General features: G+C 45.1%; 1 protein-coding gene across 2 annotated transcripts in view; it reads right to left on the minus strand.

Annotated features, from left to right (window-relative positions):
* Positions 1-390, minus strand: part of CD47 (CD47 molecule) — a 53,797-nt gene extending 53,407 nt beyond the window's left edge. For both annotated transcript variants that reach the window (XM_082839838.1, XM_082839837.1), the window contains exon 1: positions 246-390. In XM_082839838.1, coding sequence (XP_082695964.1) covers positions 246-291 — 46 coding nt within the window. In that variant the 5' untranslated portion in view covers positions 292-390. The remainder of the gene's footprint in view (positions 1-245) is intronic.
* Positions 391-24,520: the final 24,130 nt, after the last annotated feature.

Raw genomic sequence — 24,520 nt, forward strand, 5'->3', positions numbered from 1 at the left:
GAACAGGGGAAGATAAGCCCCGCTCTCACCCAGGGGAAGAGGAAGAGGAGGCAAAGGAAGCAAAGAAGGGGGAGCAGATTACCCGCGGGGCCCTCCCACGTCCGCACCCCGGGCGTGCAGGGCCCGCGTGCCCCGCGCCCTGGCCACCCTCTCCAGGGAGCCGCCGGGCCAGAGGGGGCGCAGCCCACACACCCGCGGGGGCGGTGAGACACTAGCCGCAGAGCCAAGAGCGAGTGACCACTCACCGCAGCGCGCCGAGCCCAGCAGCAGCAACACCACCAGGGGCCACATCTCCGCCCCCGCCGCGGGGTCGCCGCCGCCGCAGGTGTCTGGAGCAGGCGCCGCCGCCGTTACAGAGAGGACCAACCGCCGCCTCCCGTCACAGTCAGGACCGGGCGCCCAGGCGGCTTGGCCGCGCGCAGGCGCGCTCCCGCCGCCCCACACCCGCTCCCCCTCCCGCGCGGGCCGCGCACGCGCGCTCGGCCTCGCCCCCGCCCCGCCGCGACTGCTGTTAACGCGTCGCCCTCACGACTCGCGGCCTCGAGTTCCCACTCCCGCCAGCTCCCCAGCGGTGGCGCGCGGCGGGCTTCCCGGTCCCGCCCTGCCGCCCCAGTCCCCCGCCCTCCTGTCAGTGTCCCCGAGGCTGAGTGCGTATTCCCATGGTCACCGGGGCCTCATTACCCCTGTCCCTGTCTGCTGTTCCCTTTTTGCCTCCCGCACCGCCGTGGGCCCCACTGTCCTCGCTCCACTCGTCCTCTCCTGCTTTCACTCCCATCCTCACGCTTCAGGAACTACCGCCCCAGGCGCTGCTCGGCCGGACCGCAGAGTCCCGGCCCCTCTCGAGCCCAGGATCACTCGCCTCTCCCGGGGTCCGACGTTCTCCTGCGCGCTTGGACCTTGACGCCTCCACGCCTCTCACTTCTGCCCGTTTCCCCCGAAGCTCCGCCGCCTGCCGCAGGAGCTCACACCGCGTGGGGGCGTCCCTACGCTTCCCCCAGCGGGCAGCGAGCCGGGGGGCACCGCTCCGAGGGCAGACAGGTGGCGGGCGCCTGTCTGCAGGGAACTTCCCCTCGCCCGTCGTGGGCGCTCCTCGGTTCACCTGCCCCCAACTGCTTTTGTTTTCCTAGCGGCTCTCGGGTTCTCAGCTCTTTTTCTCGCCTTGTTCTATAGTGTTTTCAACCTTTGAACAGGATTGCTCAAACAAGTTCCGCTCGCGGTGGTAAACACTTCGAGATGTGGTTAATTCTGGAACCCTAGGGGCGATCAGGCATGGTCACAAACGTTAGCAGAAGTATCCAAGATGTCCCTTCCTGCACAGTCACTGGGCCTGGTTAGTGATCTCGCCCTGAGCACTCCTCTGCTCAGTTTGGGTTTAGCTTGCTTGAAAAATGGGTTCAAAGTGTGGCTCCAAGCCACAATATGGACAAGCCCTTTGAATAGCTCACCGAATCACACAGGCCACATCATTCATGCTAAAGCAAAAGCGCTTTTAGAACTACCTTTAACATTTACCCTAAACGATGAAAACTCTTGTCAAAAAGTCATGCTCTGGTGACTACTCTGATGGCGTGCATATCCTGTCCGCTCCCTTGGTTGTTTTTCTCTTACGCCGTGCAAAGCAAAGCAATTTCCCACCGCAATATTCCACTCCTCCAAATCCTCTACCCATGGCACTTCCTCCATTGCATCCCCATGGTAATAACATCCAGGAAATAAAATTACCACTCTGACCCTCTGTAGCAGTGTACTGTATAATATACTGTGTAACTCTTCCCTATGATTATTTTTTGTGTAGACCTTTTCCCCGCAGCGTTATCAATTCTTTAAAATCAGAGAGAGTATTTTAAGTATTCCCTTCTCCATGACTTTCTGTTGAACTGGGAAGACAGAAGGGGTTTTAAACAACTTGTTGATGTGACTTGAGGCAAGTGTTGCTCCAGTGAAATTTGATAGTTTTTTAATGATTAAAGAAAAAAAAGGAAGAGAGAGAGAGAGAGAGAGAAAGAAGAAAGAAAGAAAGAAAGAAAGAAAGAAAGAAAGAAAAAGAATTGCCTGGCAGATATCTTATTAAAACAATGGTTAATAATTATGGTAGTAATGATTTAAATGGCAGCCTTGACACCCTGAGGCTACCAAAGAGACTGATGGATTCTCCTCCCATTGCTGCTTATGTGGATACAAAAGAATCATCCATCAGACTTTGAGCATTTGGGACATTGTGTATCACAGAGCAGCTGGTTGGCTAAATAAGGTTGTCTGCTGTCCCTGAGATCAACCAACCCCCCTAAAGCTGAAGAGTGACTGGGAAGGACTGTCCCCAGCTTTCAGAGGTACAGATCAGTGATTCTCTGGGAGCTGCTGAGGCTATGTGCTTAATGTAGCTTTGTGCAGAAAATGGAATAGGCTTAAGTCAGGTAAAGGAGAGGCCACCTGGGTGACCACCTCTGCTCTTAGGAATCTAGCTGGGATAGGGTTTTTTTTGTTGTTTTTGTTTTTTGTTTTTTTTTTTTTTTTGCGCGGTACGCGGGCCTCTCACTCTTGTGGCCTCTCCTGTTGCAGAGCACAGGCTCCGGACGCGCAGGCTCAGCGTCCATGGCTCACGGGCCCAGCCGCTCCGCGGCATGTGGGATCCTCGCGGACCGGGGCACGAACCCGTGTCCCCTGCATCAGCAGGCGGACTCTCAACCACTGCGCCACCAGGGAGGCCCTGGGATAGGTTTTGATGGTGGGGCAGGAGGAGGCCTGTTCCAGGAGAGACAATCCAAAGCAACCTACGTGGGTTTGATGATCTTCTCTCTGGGATAACCTTGGGCTCCTTTCTCTAGTATCTAACCACCTCACATTTGTGTTTCCCTTGTAACATTTGCAAGCATTTTTATTTGGATTTTGATCTCATCTTATCTTTATGTGACAGGTTTTCTTGGATGGAAGACAAGGGAGTAGTGCTTAGAATGTTTGGAACAGAGGTAATACACATTAGGTATATTACCTAAATTAATCTTCATACCAGCCTTAGAATGGGTATTATGATCTTCACTTTAGTGATGACAAAGGGAAAGAGGGACGATGAGCACATTGCCTATTCTGTGTGACACTTATCTCTCATTTGCATCTAACTCCCTTGCCCTCTTCTTCCTACATTCTCTTTTCACTCTGTAATGTCAAAGATGTTATAGTTTCCCCTTTGTAGATGAATAAACTTACAACCCCCAAATAATTGCTGCCCTTTACCATTATCAACACCCTTATAGGTGAGGAAAGTGAAGCTTGCTCACAAGCTCAGGGAGGGGATGGTGGTTGGTCTGACTCCAAGGCCAATGAAAATGTTCACAAGCTTCCCTTCTGAATTCATGGTCAACTTCCGTTTCTTTCACCTTCTATCTTAACAGTACATCTACTTTTATCTTCCTCCCCAAACCTACGTGCTACCACATAGCTCATATTGATATGATATCGTCTAAAAATTTATATTGATACAGTTGTATCCTTACTGTAATTTTTCATTCAACTAGACCTTTTTTTTGGCCCCATGTTGGAGTGCCATGCAGCGCCATGCATTGTCCCCGATACTCCTGAGAGCTAGCTCAGGACTGTACCTGCCTAGCTGTGCAAGGCCTGTGCCTTGTGCAGAGCCAGATGAACCTTTCTACATAAGTGGCCCCATGTCAAAGGATCCCACAGTAGACCAAAGCCCAGGATAAGCCCAGTGTAAGTTAAGTCCCCCTTTTCTGTATTTTTAGTCATGTTTGGTGCATATGAGTTACCTTATCATACTGAAAGTACCTGTTTGTGTTGCTGTCTTCAAGTTCAATAGCGACTCCTTCCTAGACTGTAAACCCAATGAGGGGAGAGACCACGTGAGTCCTATTCATTGCTAGTCCCATTGCCTGGCATATCATAGGTAATCAACAAGTGGTTGTTAAAAGGGTGAATGAAAGAATCATAAATAACCTCTCAAGGCCAGGAACTCCATCTTCTATGATTGTCTGGCAAATTATCCATCATAAGGGGATGTTCCATTCTGAAATTCTGTGAACTGAACTACTGAGCTAACCCTGGTGCTCATCTGGTGTACCAGAGGTTTTTATCACCACTAAGTTCCAATTTTTTGGTTTATCAATCATCAAGCTTGTTGCAGTACATGATGAGTATTATCTCTCTTCTTAGCATCTCTGAATATGATTTTTTCTTTTCGGGTTCATTTTTTGTAATGAAGATTCTTGTATTTTTAACACTTCTGGCCAGTGTGATACTAGCTAACTTCTGTGCCCTGGTCAGGCACTTTACACTCGTAACATTGGACTTTTCCATGCCGAGACTTTTCTACTTTCAGGCTTCTGTGCTTCAGTCATGCTGTTCCCTCTGCTTCACACGTCCTTCCCCACATTTTCTTCTTCTCTCTCCAACCCAAAGAATTCAAGCTCATTCTTCAAGGCCAAGATCAAATTTTACCTCCTGCAAGAAGCCTTTCTCAACCCTACTTTTCCTTTTTCGCATAACTCTCCACCATTTTTCAGGTCTAATGACCTCTTCCATTATATTATACTTTGTTCATGCTGCTAATAAAATGTGTCAATATATATTTCTTTCTACATACCTGTCTCCTCTTCTATCATGTTAGCTAGAAAAAAAGTGAAATGTTTCTGAGTATATTTGTATCTCCAGGGTCTGGCACAGTGCCTGGTTGAGATCTAAGGCTGTGTGTGTGTTAAATCAATCAAGAGAAATCAGTGTGCTATGTAGTATACAGAAACACTTTAGCCTAGGTTTGAGTTACAGCCACGTACTACCAGTTAACCTTGGACAAGTTATGTAACCTTTGTGAGCCCTAGTTTCCTTTCCTCATTTTAAAAGCTAGATGATAGAATGATAAAAATAATAGAAATTAACTCTTCAAATTGCCTTGAGAATTTAGTGTTAATACTTTTACAGTTACATAGAGCTGTGCCTGGTGCACAGTAATCACACAGTCAATATCAGCTCTTTTTATTACAATCTTCTTACAGTGAGATGGGTCTCCTAGATGGGCAGTGAAGAGTATTTCAGAAAGATCACCAGTTACTGATCTGGAGCCCTGCAAAATTACTGTGGGTTGGTGAACTATCTATAATTTTGATTTAAGCTAGAGGCACATGTCTGTGCCCAGTGGGTAGGCCTTAATCCTCTTGCTCTTCTGCACCCCGTGTTCGTGATTGAATGCTGAGGGACCCACATCTCTGTTGCCTGGCTCAGGGCCCAGTGTCCTAGGATGTTATTTCAACTTGACCCAGTTATTAAAGCATAGGAGTCCCAGTCATTAAATAAAGCCGTGTAGCAATGAGGGTCTGTATTCTCCGGGCAAGGACTGGGGTTGGTTGGTTAGGCAGCTGGAAGATATCGACGTATGACTGGGGAGATGGACTTGGCTTAGGGAAATGGAAGGAAGGCTCCAGCAGCAGGAAATGACCTTCTTCCTCGCCCATGTTTCAATCAGGGGCAAATACTCGAAATAGAAACTGCTTCTCAGTAGGAGGATGGTAAGTAGGACTGAAGGTTTCTGATAAGAGATATCCTACCAGAGAGATGACAACCTGATCTGGTGTGAATTTCCTTGTGGGTGTCAGATGTGCACAGGCTTGTTTTGCCCGGGTCCGGGAGAAGCACAGCGTGTCCTGCTCCTGCTGCGGCTGCTGCTAGCCGCTACCCCTGTGGGGGGCCCGTACTCAGGACAGCGAGAAAGCACTAGAGAAAGGCAGCTTCTACTTTAGGTTGTAAAATGGCCAAAGGCTTATTTCTTTAAGAGCACATAACATTTGGGGTCCTGGAAAGGCCCCTTGTATCTTGCCTAACTCTCCTCTCTGAGGGCAGGTAACATACATATAGCAGGTCACACTATGTACCAAGACCTCACCATGCTAGTGTGTCATTTTCTATGGCCGCCAGAACTAATTACCACGAATTTAGGGACTTAAAATAACACCCATTTATTATCTCACAGTTCTGTAGGTCAGAAGTCCAGTGGGCTCAGCTGGCTTCTCTGCTTCTGGTCTCACAAGGCCAAAATCAAGGTGTTGACTGGGCTCCTTTCCCTTCTGGAGGTTCTAGGGGAGAATTTATTTCCAGGATCATTCAGGTGATTGGCAGAATTCAGTAGCTATAGGACTGAGGTCCACATTTCTCTGCTGGCTGCCATCTAGGGGTGCCCCTTAGCACCTAGAGGCCTCTTTTGGGTCATTGTGTATAGTTGCGTGTCATCTCAAAACATGTCAGAGCTAGCAATGGTACACAAAATCCTTTTTTTGTTGTCATATTTCTTCTGTCTCCCCTTATTCTGCCACATGTCTATGACTGACTCCTCTGCCTTCCTCTTCTACTTTTAAGTGCTCAAGTGATTAGATTGGGCCCCTCAGGTAATCCAGGATAATCTCCCTATTTTAAGGTCTGTAACCTTAATCACATCCACAAAGTCTCTTTTGCCATGTAAAGTAACATTCCCAGACTCCCAGCTATTAGGGCCTTGGAAATCTTTGGGAGGCATTATTCTGCCTACCACAGTTAGGTTCTTTTATATTTATGTCCCTCAATCCTCATCACAGCCCAATAAGGGAAGCCTCATTATACCCATTGTGCATGTGTAGAAACTGAGGTTCAGAGAGGCTTATATCACAGGTAAGAGATAGTGGAGCTGCAGTTTGAATCTTGCTTCAGAGCTCACACTCCTTCCTCCGCTAGAGGGAAGGAATTGTGCGAGCAAAGCAATTGCATGATCTGTTGCTCTTGCTGCAGTTCCCACTATTGTTTCACTAGTGTTGTTTCTCAACTTAGTGCGGTAGTCACCACTGTGTCCACCAAACTTCCAGTTCTCTTCCTAGGTCCCAGGTAAGTGTATCCACTAGGCATCAGCAGAAAACAGGTGGTGCACTCTAATGAAGTGATTTAGAAGAGATAGATTAGGTGGTGGTCCCCACCCCACTGGCCGTGGACTGGTATTGGTCCGGCTGGTTAGGAACGGGGCCGCACAACAGGAGGTGAGTGGTGGGCGAGCGAGCGAAGCTTCATCTGCCGCTCCCCATTGCCCCCCATCTCTCGCATTACGGCCTGAACCATCCCCCGCAACCCCATCTGTGGAAAAATTGTCTTCCACAGAACTGATCCCTGGTGCCAAAAAGGTTGGGGACCCCTGGATTAAGGGACTGTTTGCAAGGATGTGGGTGGGGTTAAAGGAAACAGACAAGGAAAGGCCAGGGCTGTTAGCTAACAATAGCTATTGCTCCCAGGTCCCTAGGTCTGGAGGTGCAAGAGGAGGAAGTGGTCACCAGAAAGGGAAAGGAGAAACTGAAGGAGGGCTTCCAGGCAAGAGCTGTGGCCTTCAATAGAGGAACACAGCCACCACCAGCCTGCTGGAGAGGAAGGTGTCAAAGTCAGCCTTCACTCCCTCCCACCCTCTGAATTCCTGCTGTGGGCAATTCTCAGCTAGAAGCCAGGGGGAAAAAGCTCTGCTTAGGCAGTTCTTGAAGTTCAGCTTTCCAGGCTCAGGAGAGTATGGAAGGGTGGAGAGTTGACCTGAGGGAGAATATCCAGCACACCACGACTATCCTTCCCTATCCCCTTGAAACTGGGTAAGACTGACTTTGCCCAGTGTATTAGTTTCCTAGGGCTGCCCTGACAAATTACCGTAAACGAGGGGGCTTAAAACAAGAAATGTTTATTCTAGAAGTCTTAAGTCAAGGTGTCAGCAGAGCCCTGCTCCCTCTGATGGCTCTAGAGAAGAATCATTTCTTGCCTCTTCCTAGCTTCTGGTAGATGCGGACAGTCCTTGGAATTCCTTGGTGTGAGCTGCAACACTTCACTCTCTGCCTCCATCCCCATATGGCCTTCTGCTCTTTCCATATGTCCTCTCTTCTTACAAGGACACCAATCATTAGGTTAGGTGTCCAACCTAAATTTAGTATGATATCATCTCCAGATCCTTAACGATCAATAAAAACATCAGCAAAGGCCTTATTTCCAAATAACGTCACATTCTGAGGTACCAGGAGCGGACGTGAATTTGGAGGGGAGACTATTCAACTCACTGTAGCCAGTAAAGTGTGTTAGCTCTGGGCATGGGATTTGCTGCTCTCTCTTCCCTTCCCCAATAACAATTAGCAGTGCTCCAGACAGCGGTTGCTCCCTCAGCCTGGGTCCTGGAGTGAAGATGGAGCAAAGCGGAGCCCCAGCTGATCTACAAGGGAAACGCAACAAGAATAGAAATAAGTGTGTCATCTCTCCTGAAGGGATAGCATCTGAAGTATTTAATGACCACAGTCCAGCCCTTCAGAGATATTTCCAGCAGCTAATGCAGCTCCCCGTTTCCTTCCTTACATACAAAAACACCCTTGAATGCTGGCGTTAACCAAAACCACTCTGTAGGCTCACTGTTCCTCTTAGCTCCAACTCCACTGGCAACATTTTACTGCTTATCATTCCTCTTTGGGGCCAAGGTGTAGGAAGAAGTGGATTTTAAAGACAGCCTTTTGTATCCTTAGATGGGCAAGTTTTCTAGAAAAAAAAGAATGAAGGCTAGAGCACATGGGTGTTCTTTGAAATTAGCTGCAGAGAAACTGTGTACATTTCAGGCTAAGAGTCTCATCTCCAGTTTCAGAAGAATTCCCCACCTGCAGCAGCTGGGAATGTCTGCTAAGGAACCTTTGTTCTCCGCCAAAACCAGGGCTCCCTACGTGTGCTCCTCCCCCCATCCCCTACTATGGCCACAGCACAAAATTACTCAAGACACTGTGCCTCATGAGGTTTGCTTATTGATGCTACATGAGTTCCCTGGGTACATCTGTCAATTTACTTTTCTCTAATACTGGTCTAATTGCTATGGGTGTGGGCCAGAGACTCAAACTGTCATCAGATGGGCTTTAAAAGTGAAGTGGATAAACTAGGATCAAACTGCCAGACAAGACAGATGTACATATTTGGAATCATGAGAAGGGTTTCCTGATTCCATGTGCCTTTCACCTCACTTATCTGTCTGTCTTGAATGGCAGCCTGGACTTGAAGTCTCCCACACACCAACTGCCACTGCTGCTGCAGCTGCAACTTCTACTCACTTTCTCCCAATCATAGGTCCCATGAACCCCAATAGTAGGAGGAAAAGAAAAAGTTATTGCAACACTGTGCTTAGAGGGATGGTTCTCTAAGCATGGTATCTGGTTCAACAGCATCCGTAGCACCTGGGAACTTGAACCTTACCCCAGAAACTCTGGAGTGGGACCTAGCAATCTGTGTTTTAGGGAGTCTTCCAGGTGATTCTGGTGTATACCAAAGCTTGAGAGCCACCAGCTTAGGGTTTGATCTCAGAAGTCAGGTGGCCTGCCTAGGAGGTCATCCATCTTGGTAAAAATATCATCAGCTCCTCTGTCCCCTTTGATTTGCTGGGAAAGACCCAGATGTAGTACAGTGGAGAATCCCTTGGAACCCCGGTTATCTCCTGGCCCTCTGGGCATTTTGTATTTGCCGTAGGTCACAAGTTCTACCCAGGCTGTGGTGGTGACCTGGAGACAGAATCATGACGGCCACAAGAGAAGCATCTCACATGGGAGCAGGGCTTCTCTGACGTCTCATGGTGAAGGAGTACATATCCCACCTCGTTCTGAGAGAAACAGATGTGTGCTTTAAAGAGGCTTGAGGATCTCTTCAGTTCTATATTTAGTGAGTTTAGCAATAGTTTAAGAAACTGGTTTTATTGTAGTTTACAAACGGCTTTCTTGTGTGTCCATCAAAGTACTTAGGACCTGAAATCTGTGCTAATCTCTTGAGTTTCCACTACAAGATGCCATTTTGATAAAATGTAGAAATCTTCCATATGGTTATGTAATTGTGCTTCTTTGTCTAGAGAATGAAGTAAGTGAAACCGGGGGATCCCCTGGAGAAAGGACAGATCAGTACCCATTTCACCAGATGACAAATTCAGAGGCACCCACAAGGCAGCATGTAAAGTAGGGGAGAAACGAGTCGTACTCTATCATAATTTAAAAGAAAATGATGTGTTCATTTTAAACAGTCACAGGGGCTAGACCACCTGGAGTTGGCTCTGATAAACTAAGGTAAAGGGCTCGTCTTAGCCTGCTCAATCGCTGGGAGGTACGTGGCATACTTGTCAGGGGGAATGCATGAGCGCTCCTTCCTCTGGAGATGAGAGAAGGGCTCCTGATGGACGAATCAGTCAGATCTGCTAATGGATATATTCCTCTCCTTCAGTTGTTCAGATGATTCTCTTAATTTTGTCAGCAGTACTGGATTGCCTAAGAAAGTCCACTGGTTTGCTCGCACAGCACAAAATCTGGTGAACTAGGAATTTTATATTTTGCCCTTTTTTGGCGAAAAGGTTGCATTTCTCAAGCTCTTCCTCCTTTCCACTCTCAGAACCCTCACTGTGTTTTGGAGCATGGTAAATATGGTCCCAGAACCCTCACTGTGTTTTGGAACACGGTAAATATGGTCCCAGAGGCCAACTGAACATGCTTGTGACTTGTGCTCCAATAGTCACCTCCCCTTTCCCTGTCTCCTCTCTTTGGGGGGCTACGTCTATGCCTATCCAGCTTCCTTTCCTTCCCCAAGAAGTGGCTTTGTGCCAGTGGAACTGGAAGCTAGATGAAAAGCTATCAAAGCACTAAGGGAAGGAATCCATGGTAAGGTATGTAAGTGTGTGTATATATCACAAGTGACAGGCTCATTTCCATGCAAGTTAAGGTATTCCCAGTGCCTCTAATTGATGCCCTGCATATCTGTGCTCACACACACTCTGATGGGGATATACATGGCTGGATTCACCCCGTAGAGGCAAAGTGGGCAGCTGCCCACGGGCCGGGATTTCATTTTGCTCTAGGACCCTCTCGGTGGCTACCCCCGCTGGCCCAGGCCCTTTGCCTGTTGGGAATTCCCACATCACTGGCCTCTTTGGATTCAGGCACTGAAAGTTGTTTAAATGCAAATGATTTTCTGGGTGGTAGAGACATTATTATTCATTAATATTTGGGTTTTAATGAGTTTATCAGCTTAGAAGAGAACGGGCCAGAGTCTTTTGGTAATAGAAACCAGAGAGATATGTTTTAATAACGATAGGTGGAAAAGAAAGAGTGAGATAGGAAATACTATAGAAGCTATAGCCATAGGCTCAAGGAATAGCACAAGGACACTAGTTACACGGTAAGGAGTAAGATGGAAATAGGAAAGTGGGAAATAAGGTGGCTCCTTGAGTCCACAGATCATTTCTGCCAGGAGCTCCTAGAGGTTCTTTCCTAGGCAGGAGTGGTTGTAGGAACCCTTGCTGAGACAATGCTAAATTTCACATTTGCTTTGGCATCACTATTTCCAAGGGTTTATTTAGTTATTTAAAGGTATTTATTGAACACCTAGTACATACCGAGGCACTGTGGGTGTATCAGAACAACAGACCAGACAGAAGCCAACACTCAAGGAGCTTGCCTTTTAGTGTGGGCTGCAGGGGGTGGGCAGAGACAGCAGACACAGTACGTAAGGGAAGTGTGGTAAGTTAAATGTGATAGAGGCTCTGGAGAAGAAGAAACCAACGAGAGGGGCTGGGGAGGGAGTGCCATTTTAAATGAGGTGGTCAGAGAAGGCTCACTAGAAGCTGACATTTGAGTAAAAAGTGAGTAGGGAGTAAGGAAGCCACACAGATGTCCACGAAGAGATCATTTCCAGCAGAGGGGAGAGTAAATGCAAGGTCCTGCATCAGGAGTCCGGCTGGCTTGTTTGAAGAAGAGCAGGGGTGTTGGAGGTAGGGGGATCTGTGGGTAGGGCAGTGGACAGTGTGGTCAGACAAGACTGAGCACAGGGGAGAATAGTTGGGGATAAGGTCAGAAGACCATGGGGAGTCCAGTTAACTGGACTTAACAGCACCTTATAAGACTTAACTTTTACTCTGAGTGAGAGAGTTTTGGGGGGCAGTGTCATTAGCCAACCTTCAATTTAATAGGCTATTGCTGGGGTCGGCCAGAGTTGGCAAATATTCTTAGTAGGTCACGAGATCTCTGTTGCCACTCCTTGACCATGCTATCATAGCACAAGGTAGACTAATGGGTGTGGCTGTGTTTCAACAAAACTTTATTAACAAGAACGAGAGGCAAGCCAGATTTGGCCTGTGCTGACCCTAGAGTTGTTACAGTAACCCACCGGAGAGATGAAGGTGGTTTGGGCCAGGGTTGTAGCAGTGAAGTTGGATCAGATTCTGGCTACATTTTGAAGGTAGAGCCCACAGGACTTGCTGTCAGACCAGACGTGGGGTGTGAGAGAAACCAAGGAAACCGAGGAGAGAAGCCAAGGGTGACTCCAAGGTTTTTGGCTTGAGCAAATGGGGTCACCACTACGGAAGTAAATGGAGAAAACCTAGTGGGGAGGTTCAGTGTGGGATTGAGGGGAGGGTATCAGGAGTCAGTTTGGGAAATGAAAATGTAAGACGCATTTAGGATAAAGGAATTGGATCATATGTTCCCTTACTCTCCATCCAGCCCTAATATTCTATCATTCCACAACTGTGAGAGAATGAACATCTACCCTAGTGGCTTCTGCGGTAATTGTGCTCTTCAGGGAGACCTTCCACGCTGCATTACTCCATCTTTCCCAAATGCAATTGGTGATTATGCAAGCTAGAGATCAGTTGCTGGAAGGGAGGAACACTGAACGGGAGGCAAATGCCAGCTGAAGCTACCAGGGGGGGACTTGGAAGAGTGGCAGGAATGGCGTACGTGCCCGGGCAAATTCCTGTGTATCTTAGTTTCCTGGAGGTTATTCATACTGGAGGGCTGTCAGCCCACCAGGCTAAGAATGTTCAGTTTGTTTTCAGAGAAAAAGCAAAGCATCTTCTTCGACTTCACCTCTGCTCCACTCTCAAAACGGCCGCGCTTCAGACACACTCACCCTCTGCATAGATACCCCAGAGCTGGGCGCTGGTCCTGACGGCCCGTGGGGACCCGCGGGACACAGACAGGGTCTTTGCCATCAGTTCTGCAGGCAATTTCCTCCCTCTTCTTTCTCATCTCTCCTCCCTGGGAGATATGTCTTCTGTCTGCCCAAATTCTTTCCACCTCAGAAGTGGCTCAGTGCCAGTGGGGTTGTTTACTGTGTGGGGAGCTGGCAAACCACTTTGGGAGTGAGCTGATAGTAATAGATTTAAAATACGAGCATTTATCAGAGCAGCAGATGGAGGCAGCAGAGTGGAGCTCCTAGAACGGAGGGCAGGGAGTGTTTCATTCAAGTGTAAAGCGCGCGCCATCTAGACTCAGCTGGCACCAGCTCACGAAACCAGTGAAGAGAAGGAGGAAAACAAAAAAGGCCACCTTTGTGCTAGGTTCCGGAGGTCACAGCATTCCCTCACCGCTCGTCCTCCGTGTCGCAAAGACTGCATTCACTGCAGCATGGGAAGGAAAACCCTTCTTGGTTGTTTTCCTTAACATATTTTACTTCCCTAAAACTTACTAATTTTAATAAAAATTCCGAAGCTCAGAACAAATGGAAATATAGACCATTTCATTTATGTATGTGTGTGTTAGTTCGTTCGACAAACACTTATTACCTGCCTAGACATGCCAGGAGCTGTGGCGTACTCTGGGACAGAGAAACAGACAGATGTATACGTTGTTGTTGTAATTCTTAAATATTACAACTGTCAGAAGTATTTTCATTTTAATTTTTTACCACCATCTCCACAAAACACCCTAAAACTACAAATACATTCAAGACCTATTCTATTTACTGTTGGAACTAAAGGAGTATATTTTTTAGTGCTAAATTTCCTTAGGGCCCAAGTACTATACTCAGTAGGTTAGTGGGGAAAAAAACCCCATGATATTAATTTCAAATCATCTGTTTGAGAAGCGTATTATTATTATTTTTCTTACATCTTTATTGGAGTATAATTGCTTTACAATGGTGTGTTAGTTTCTGCTTCATAACAAAGTGAATCAGTTATACATATACATATGTTCCCATATCTCTTCCCTCTTGCGTCTCTCTCCCTCCCACTATCCCGATCCCACCCCTCTAGGTGGTCACAAAGCACCGAGCTGATCTCCCTGTGCTATGCGGCTGCTTTCCGCTAGCTATCTACCTTACGTTTGGTAGTGGATATATGTCCATGCCTCTCTCTCGTTTTGTCACAGTTTACCCTTCCCCCTCCCCATATCCTTAAGTCCATTCTCTAGTAGGTCTGTGTCTTTATTCCTGTCTTACCCCTAGGTTCTTCATGACTTTTTTTTTTCTTAAATTCCATATATATGTGTTAGCATACAGTATTTGTCTCTCTCTTTCTGACTTACTTCACTCTGTATGACAGACTCTAGGTCTATCCACCTCATTACAAATAGCTCAATTTCATTTCTTTTTATGGCTGAGTAATATTCCATTGTATATATGTGCCACATCTTTATCCATTCATCCAATGATGGACACTTAGGTTGTTTCCATCTCCGGGCTATTGTAAATAGAGCTGCAATGAACATTTTGGTACATGACTTTTTTTGAATTATGGTTTTCTCAGGGTATATGCCCAGTAGTGGGATTGCTGGGTCATATGGTAGTTCTATTTGTAGTTTTTTAAGGAACCTCCATACAGTTCTCCATAGTGGCTGTACCAATTCACATTCCCCCAGCAGTGCAGGAGTGTTCCCTTTTCTCCACACCCTCTCCAGCATTTATTGTCTCTAGATTTTTTGATGATGGCCATTCTGACTGGTGTGAGGTGATATCTCATTGTAGTTTTGATTTGCATTTCTCTAATGATTAATGAAGTTGAGCATTCTTTCATGTGTTTGTTGGCAGTCTGTATATCTTCTTTGGAGAAATGTCTATTTAGGTCTTCTGCCGAGTTTTGGATTGGGTTGTTTGTTTTTTTGTTATTGAGCTGCATGAGCTGCTTATAAATTTTGGAGATTAATCCTTTGTCAGTTGCTTCATATGCAAATATTTTCTCCCATTCTGAGGGTTGTCTTTTGGTCTTATTTATGGTTTCCTTTGCTATGCAAAAGCTTTAAGCTTCATTGGGTCCCATTTGTTTATTTTTGTTTTTATTTCTATTTCTCTAGGAGGTGGGTCAAAAAGGATCTTGCTGTGATTTATGTCATAGAGTGTTCTGCCTATGCTTTCCTCTAAGAGTTTGATAGTTTCTGGCCTTACATTTAGATCTTTAATTCATTTTGAGCTTATTTTTATGTATGGTGTTAAGGAGTGTTCTAATCTCATACTTTTACATGCACCTGTCCAGTTTTCCCAGCACCACTTATTGAAGAGGCTGTCCTTTCTCCAGTGTACATTCCTGCCTCCTTTATCAAAGATAAGGTGACCATATGTGCGTGGGTTTATCTCTGGGCTTTCTATCCTGTTCCATTGATCTAGCTTTCTGTTTTTGTGCCAGTACCATACTGTCTTGATTACTGTAGCTTTGTAGTATAGTCTGAAGTCAGGGACCATGATTCCTCCAGCTCTGTTTTTCGTTCTTAACATTGCTTTGGCTATTTGGGGTCTTTTGTGTTTCCATACAAATTGTGAAATTTTTTGTTCTAGTTCTGTGAAAAATGCCAGTGGTAGTTTGATAGGGATTGCATTGAATCTGTAGATTGCCTTGGGTAGTAGAGTCATTTTCACAATGTTGATTCTTCCAATCCAAGAACATGGTATACTCTCCATCTAGTTGTATCATCTTTAATTTCTTTCATCAGTGTCTTATAATTTTCTGAATACAGGTCTTTTGTCTCCTTAGGTAGATTTAGTCCTAGATATTTTATTCTTTTTGTTGCAATGGTAAATGGGAGTGTTTTCTTAATTTCAATACAATCTTACCTTAAGAAACAGGAAGCATCTCAAATAAACAATGGGCCCAGCTGCTCCGCAGCATGAGGGATCCTCCTGGACCGGGGCACAAAACTGTGTCCCCTGCAGGTGGACTCTCAACCACTGCGCCACCAGGGAAACCCCTGTTGGAAGATTTTTAATCACAGTTTCAATTTCAGTGCTTGTGATTGGTTTGTTCATATTTTCTATTTCTTCCTGATTCAGTCTTGGCAGGTTGTGCATTTCTAAGAATTTGTCCGTTTCTTCCAGGTTGTCCATTTTATTGGCATAGAGTTGCTTGTAGTAATCTCTCATGAACTTTTGTATTTCTGCAGTTTCATTTGTTACTTCTCCTTTTTCATTTCTGATTCTATTGATTTGAGTCTTCTCCCTTTTTCCTTGATGAGTCTGGCTAATGGTTTATCAGTTTTGTTTATCTTCTCAAACAACCAGCTTTTAGTTTTATTGATCTTTGCTATCGTTTCCTTCATTTCCTTTTCATTTATTTCTGATCTGATTTTTGATTTCTTTCCTTCTGCTAACTTTGGGTTTTTTTTTTGGTTCTTCTTTCTCTAATTGCTTTAGTTGCAAAGTTAGGTTGTTTATTCGAGATGTTTCCTGTTTCTTAAGGTAGGATTTTATTGCTATAAACTTCCCTCTTAGAACTGCTTTTGCTGCAACCCCTAGGTTTTGGGTCATTGTGTCTCCATTGTCATTTGTTTCTAGGTATTTTTTGATTTCCTCTTTGATTTATTCAGTGATCACTTCGTTATTAAGTAGTGTATTGTTTAGCCGCCATGTGTTTGTATTTTTTACAGATCTTTTCCTGTAATTGATATCTAATCTTATAGCGTTGTGGTCAGAAAAGATACTTGATACAATTTCAAATCTCATAGTGTTGTGGTCGGAAAAGATACTTGATACAATTTCAATTTTCTTAAATTTACCAAGGCTTGATTTGTGACCCAAGATATGATCTATCCTGGAGAATGTTCCATGAGCACTTGAGAAAAATGTGTATTCTGTTGTTTTTGGATGGAATGTCCTATAAATATCAATTAAGTCCATCTTGTTTAATTTCAAGCTTGTGTTTCCTTATTTATTTTCATTTTGGATGATCTGTCCATTGGTGAAAGTAGGGTGTTAAAGTCGCCTACTATGAATGTGTTACTGTTGATTTCCCCTTTTATGGCTGTTAGTACTTGCCTTTTGTATTGAGGTGCTCCTATGTTGGATGCATAAATATTTACAATTGTTATATCTTCCTCTTGGATCAATCCCTTGATCATTATGTAGTGTCCTTCTTTGTCTCTTCTAATAGTCTTTATTTTAAAGTCTATTTTGTCTGATATGAGAATTGCTACTCCAGCTTTCTTCTAATTTCCATTTGCATGGAATATCTTTTTCCACCCCCTCACTTTCACTTTCAGTCTGTATGTGTCCCTAGGTCTGAAGTGGGTCTCTTGTAGACAGCATATATATGGGTCTTGTTTTTGCATCCATTCTGCCAATCTGTGTCTTTTGGTGGGAGCATTTAGTCCATTCACATTTATGGTAATTATCAATATGTATGTTCCTATTCCCATTTTCTTAATTGTTTTGTGTTCATTATTGTAGGTCTTTTCTTTCTCTTCTGTTTCTTGCCTAGAGAAGTTCCTTTATCATTTGTTGTAAAGCTGGTTTGGTGGTGTTGAACTCTCTCAGCTTTTGCTTGTCTGTAAAGGTTTTAATTTCTCCATCAAATCTGAATGAGATCCTTGCTGGGTAGAGTAATCTTGGTTGCAGGTTTTTCTCCTTCATGACTTTAAATATGTCCTGCCAGTCCCTTCTGGCTTGCAGAGTTTCTGCTGAAAGATCAGATGTTAACCTTATGGGGATTCCCTTGTGTGTTACTTGTTGTTTTTCCCTTGCTGCTTTTAATATGTTTTCTTTGTATTTAATTTTTGACAATTTGATTAATATGTGTCTTGGCATGTTTCTCCTTGGATTTATCCTGTATGGGACTCTCTGTGCTTCCTGGACTTGATTAACTATTTCCTTTCTCATATTAGGGAAGTTTTCAACTATAATCTCTTCAAATATTTTCTGAGTCCCTTTCTTTTCCTCTTCTTCTTCTGGAACCCCTATAATTTGAATGTTGGTGTGTTTAATGTTGTCCCAGAGGTCTCTGAGACTGTCTTCAGTTCTTTTCATTCTTTTTCCTTTATTCTGTTCTGCAGTAGTTATTTCCACTATTTTATCTTCCAGGTCACTTATCAGTTCTTCTGCCTCAGTTTTTCTGGTATTGATCCCATCTGGAGCATTTTTAATTTCATTTATTGTGTTGTTCATCATTGCTTGTCTCATCTTTAGTTCTTCTAGGTCCTTGTTAAAAGTTTCTTGCATTTTGTCTATTCTATTTCCAAGATTTTGGATCATCTTTACTATCATTTTTCTGAATTTTTTTTTCAGGTAGACTGCCTATTTCCTCTTCATTTGTTAGGTCTGGTGGGTTTTTATCTTGCTCCTTCATCTGCTGTGTGTTTTTCTGTCTTCTCATTTTGCTTATCTTACTGTGTTTGGGGTCTCCTTTTTGCAGGCTGCAGGTTCATAGTTCCCATTGTTTTTGGTGTCTGTCCCCAGTGGCTAAATTTGGTTTAGTGGGTTGTGTAGGCTTCCTGGTGGAGGCGACTAGTGCCTGTGTTCTGGTGGATGAGGCTGGATCTTGTCTTTCTGGTGGACAGGTTCACATCAGGTGGTGTGTTTTGGGATGTCTGTGGACTTATTATGATTTTAGGCAGCCTCTCTGCTAATGGGTGGGGTTGTGTTCCTGACTTGCTAGTTGTTTGGCATAGGGTGTCCAGCACTGTAGCTTGCTGGTCGTTGAGTGAAGCTGGGTGCTGGTGTTGAGATGGAGATCTCTGGGAGATTTTTGCCGTTTGATATTATGTGGAGCTGGGAGGTCTGTTGTGGACCAGTGTCCTGAAGTTGGCTCTCCCACCTCAGAGACACAGCACTGATTCCTGGCTGCAACACTAAGAGCCTTTCATCCACATGGCTCAGAATAAAAGGGAGAAAAATAAAAGAGAAAGAATGAAAGAAAGAAAGAAAGAAAGGAAGAAAGAAAGGAAGGAAGAAAGGAAGGAGGGAGGGAGGGAGGAAAGAAGGAAAGAAAGAAAGAAAATAAAATAAAGTAATATAAAATAAAATAAAGTTATTAAAATAAAAAATAATTATTAAGAAAAAAAATGGATGGATAGAACCCTGGACAAATGGTGGAAGGAAAGCTATACAGACAAAATCTCACACAGAAGCATACACGTACACACTCACAAAAAGAGGAAAAGGGGGAAAAATCATAAATCTTGCTCTCAAAGTCCACCTCCTCAATTTGGGATGATTCGTTGTCTATTCATTCATTCTGTATTCCACAGATGCAGGGTACATCAAGTTGATTGTGGAGCTTTAATGCACTGCTTCTGAGGCTGTTGGGAGGGATTTCCCTTTCTCTTCTTTGTTCTCACAGCTCCTGGGGCTCAGCTTTGGATTTGGCCCCGCCTCTGCGTGTAGGTCGCTGGAGGGCATCTGTTCTTCGCTCAGACAGGACGGGGTTAAAGGAGCCACTGATTCGGGGGCTCTGGCTCACTCAGGCCAGGGGGAGGGAGGGGTACGGAGTGCGGGGCGAGCCTGCGGCGGCAGAGGCCGGTGTGACGTTGCACCAGCCTGAGGCCCGCCGTGCGTTCTCCCGGGGAAGTTGTCCCTGGGTCCCGGGACCCTGGCAGTGGCGGGCTGCACAAGCTCACCAGAAGGGAGGTGTGGATAGTGACCTGTGCTCGCACACAGGCCCCTTGGTGGCAGCAGCAGCAGCCTTAGCGTCTCCCACCCGTCCCTGGGGTCCGCGTTGTTAGCCGCAGCTCGTGCCCGTCTCTGGAGCAGCGCTCTTAATCCCCTCTCCTCGCGCACCAGGAAACAAAGAGGGAAGAAAAAGTCTCTTGCCTCTTCGGCAGGTCCGGACTTTTCCCCGGACTCCCTCCCGTCTAACCGTGGTGCACTAATCCCCTGCAGGCTGTGTCCACGCCGCCAACCCCATTCCTCTCCCTGCGCTCCGACTGAAGCCCGAGCCTCAGTTCCCAGCCCCGCCCGCCCCAGCGGTTGAGCAGACAAGCCTCTTGGGCTGGTGAGTGCTGGTCGGCCCTGGTCCTCTGTGCGGGAATCTCCCCGCTTTGCCCTCCGCACCCCTGTTGCTGTGCTCTCCTCCTGGCTCCGAAGTCCCCCTCCACCACCCACAGTCTCTGCCCGCGAAGGGGCTTCCTAGTGTGTGGAAACCTTTCCTCCTTCACAGCTCCCTCCCACTGGTGCAGGTACCGTCCCTATCCTTTTGTCTCTGTTTATTCTTTTTTCTTTTACCCTACCCAGGTACGTGGGGGATTTCTTGCCTTTTGGGAGGTCTGAGGTCTTCTGCCAGCGTTCAGTAGGTGTTCTGTAGGAGTTGTTCCACGTGTAGATGTATTTCTGGTTATCTGTGGGGAGGAAGGTGATCTCCACGTCTTACTCTTCCACCATCTTCCTCTCGTCTCCGAAAAGTGTATTATTTTTATCATGTCAGGGTAAAGTCGATAAATTAGAAAACACTCAATTGTTGTCTAATCTCCAATCTACATGCTCTTAGAGTTGTTCTTTTTATTTATTTATTTATTTTTGTTTGTTTTAAAGTCATTCATTCATCAACCTTTGTTGAACATTTATTCAGTTTCAGATTGTGTGATTCCTTGGGCAGGTATGAAGGTGACTGATAGACATTCCTGCCCTGCACACCTGCCCTCCTGCACTACAAGGGCTTGGACCAGAACTATATTCAGGAGAGCTAAGGACCATGGAAGGAAAGAGCCAGGGAGCACCAGGGTTGGAGAGGGGGACTGTGGTGAGGATGATCGAGGCTTGAAGGAAGGTCTAGACTGGATTAAGCTGACCAGCCGTTCTCAGCAGGACAGGTATTGCTCCTTCCAGGAGTTTGAGAATCTTAGGGGGTGTTACTGGTGGTCACTGATGGGAGGCATTTAGTGGATGAAGGCCAGAAATTCTAGATGTCCTGCTATACATGGTTTGGTCCTATATTGCAAAGAATAATCCTGCAGCCAACGTGATGTTTGAGTGTCCTGCCAGACATTTATCTGGGTGAAAATTTGGTTATAATTATCTGAGCCTAAAATCCAACTCATGTCATATATAAACACAAAGTACACTTTGCACGGTTTTAATAAAAATTGCATTTCCAGGAATATGACTCTCTATGAGTCAAAGATTGCATTCTGTTCTTTTTGGAATTTTGTCAAGAGTCAATCACCATCCTGAAAAGTCACATCACTGACTGTCTCATTGATCATGGTATTTGTTTTGCCGATACAATACACCTGAATTGGTCCATTTGTATCTCTCAACCCCCAGTGGTTCTAGGCAAACATTTGTTATGTCTTTGAGTGTAGTTGTGCCCAAGCATTTACATACAGAAACACATATTTTGTTCTGTACTACTTGCATTTTTTTCCTATTATAGTTAAAGTATTATTTTGGATTTTTTAAAATTATGAGTTATATGTTACCCATGACATTTGTTGCAAGATAGTAAAAAGCAGGTTACTTTTTAAAAATATATTAAAAACGGGTTCTAAGGTGAGAACCAGTGAGATGGGCAAAGCAGGTGGAAGAAGCATTCTAGGCAGTACTCTAAAATGTGAATAAGAATCGCCTGGAGATTTTGTTAAAATGTGGATTCTGTTTCAGTAATAAGCTCCTGGGTGATGCTGATGCTGCTGGTCCATGGACCACACTCTGAGTAGCAAAGGAGAGGAGATTGCAGGTGTGAAGGTATGAAGTCTTGGAAGAGTTTTACCAGGAACTTGGTATAATCAGAGCACAAAATGCGAAGGGTTGTATGGTGGGAGATAACTTAAAGAAGGAGGCAGGGTCAGAACAGGGAGGACCATGGCCACCCTATTTTGACTTCCTTTTGTAGACAATAATGTGCCCTGAAAGGATTTTAAGCAGAAATGTGTAATGTTACATCTCTGCCACCATGTGGGACGGCCCTTCTGGATGTAGGAAGTCCAGTGAGAAGGCTTTTGCAATTAAGTCTCGTGAGAACATAGAAATAATAAGGACCTGACCTGAGGAAGCCACAGCAGAAGTGGAAGGAAGAACACAAGCTTGATGATTTGGAGTTAGATTTACTAGGACTTGGTGATTGACTGAATGTGGGTGGTAAAGGACAGGAAGGATGAAGAATGACTTGCAAGCTTCTAGCATGAGCTCTAGTTGTATGATGATGCTATTATTGACCAGCACTGGGAGCAGAGGAGGGCATACAAGCTTGGGGGCAATATATAAGGAAATTGATTTTCAAATAAATGAATTCCCAGCGCCTATATCCTATCAAAAACTAGAAAGGTGTCCGGTTGGGCTTTGATGTGAGGACTTTTATTGAGCATACTGTGGAGAAAAAGAACCCTGTACACGGTGGGAATGTAAATTTGTGCAACCACTATGGAAATTAAGGTTTGGTGTTTCCTCAAAAAATTAAAAATAGGGCTTCCCTGGTGGTGCACTGGTTGAGAGTCCACCTGCCGATGCAGGGGACACGGGTTCGTGCCCCGGTCCGGGAGGATCCCGCATGCCGCAGAGCGGCTGGGCCCGTGAGCCATGGCCACTGAGCCTGCGCGTCCGGAGCCTGTGCTCCGCAACGGGAGAGGCCACGACAGTGAGAGGTCCGCGTACCGCCAAAAAAAAAAAAAAATAAATATATTAAAAATAAAATATTATATGATCCAGCAATCCCACTTCTGGGTATATTCTCAAAGGAATTAAGATTAGGGTCTCAGAGAGATCCTGCACTCCCACGTTCATTGCAGCATTATTCACAATAGCCAAGGGATGGGTACAACTTAAATGTCCACCAACAGATGAAAAGATAAAGAAAATGTGGTATATACACACAATGGAATATTTTTCAGCCTTTAAAAAAAGAGAATCCTGCCATTTGTGACAATGTGGATGAACCAGGAGGACATTATGCTAAGTGAAATAAGCCAGACACAGAAGGACAAATAATGCATGATACCATTTATATGAGGAATCTAAAAAAGTCAAACTGAGAGTAAAATGGTGGTTGCTGGTGCTGAGGGAAGACAGAAATGGGGAGGGGTCGTCTAAGGGTACAAAGTTTCAGTTATACAAGATAAACAAGTCCTAGAGATCCACTGTACAACAAAATGCTTACAGTTTACAATACTGTATTATATACTTAAAAATTTGCTAACATGGTAGCTGTTACATGTTATTACAAAAAATTAAAAATAATAAGCGAGAGGGCAGGAGGAAACTTTTAGAGGTGATGAATATATCTATGGCATAGATTGTGGTGATGGTTTCATGGATATATACGTATCTCCAACTCATAAAGTGGTATACACAAACTACCTACAGCTTTTTGTATATCAATCAAACCTCAATCAAGGACTTCCCTGGTGGTGCAGTGGTTAAGAATCTGCCTGCTAATGCAGGGGACGGACACAGTTGGAGCCCTGGGCCGGGAAGATCCCACATGCTGCGGAGCAACTAAGCCCGTATGCCACAACTACTGAGCCCGCGTGCCACAACTACTGAAGCCCGCACGCCTAGAGCCTGTGCTCCGCAACAAGAGAAGCCCCTGCTCGCCGCAACTAGAGAAAGCCAGTGTGCAGCAGAGAAGACCAGAGCAGCCAAAAATAAATAAATTAAATAAAAAGATTATTATAATAATAATTTTTAAAAAACCCTCAATCAAGTGGTTTTTAAAGAAGTGTATTGTATTTCACTCTAATGGGCATCAAACATACGGGTGTTCTTTTGCCATACTCTAGTGGATTTCTGAAGGAGTGGGGGAGGAACATGTACAGTTCCTACAAGCTCCGTGGTTGTCCAGGACAGGTGTTAGGATGAGAAGAAAAGGGGCAGTACTAACACACTTATTTTATTATGAAAGTGGATGAAGTATAATCATCTGGTAGGTGTCAGAGAGCAGAAGACACAGATGGAATGAATTCCTGCTTCCCAGGGTCGATCTCTGTCTGTCTTCGTCTCTCTCTCTCTCTCTCTCTCTCAACACACACGCACGCACACACACACACACACACACACACACACACACACACACACATGCACACACCAAAGTTCTGTCTTTGTGCTGTTGCCAGTTTACAGACATTGGCATAGCAGGGAATTTGAGGTGGTCGTGTATGGTCATGGGCCTGGTATTCCCCTTCTTGTGTTTAATTGTACCAAACTCCACAAACGCCATGAGCAACTAGTCTTCTTTGAGTGCTCAGGACCAGTCCTTGCCCGTAATCTTAAATTGCCTTATCTCATTTGATTTTCACAATGACTCTAAGAATAAATTTTGTAAACGACGAAACAAGCTCACAGAGGTCAGGTAATTTGCCTAAGGTCACACAGAGAGAAGAAATTACAAATCTAGCTTTGATCCCATTTCCTTTCTTACTCAAGCTGTGATTCATTTCCTCTAACCTCTCCCAGTTACACTGAAATAATCGCTGTTCCTCTAACACCCCATGTTGCTTTACACCTCTGCACACACTGCGTACTTCTGCTTGGAATCCTCCTCTCTGATATTCAGCTGTCAAAATCCTACCTAGGGCCCCTCATGTCTGCGGAGATTCTTCTGAGCCTCCTGCCT

The sequence above is a fragment of the Leucopleurus acutus genome (genome assembly GCF_964270905.1).
Source record: "Leucopleurus acutus genome assembly, chromosome: 5".
In the NCBI taxonomy this organism is placed as follows: Eukaryota; Metazoa; Chordata; class Mammalia; order Artiodactyla; family Delphinidae; genus Leucopleurus; species Leucopleurus acutus.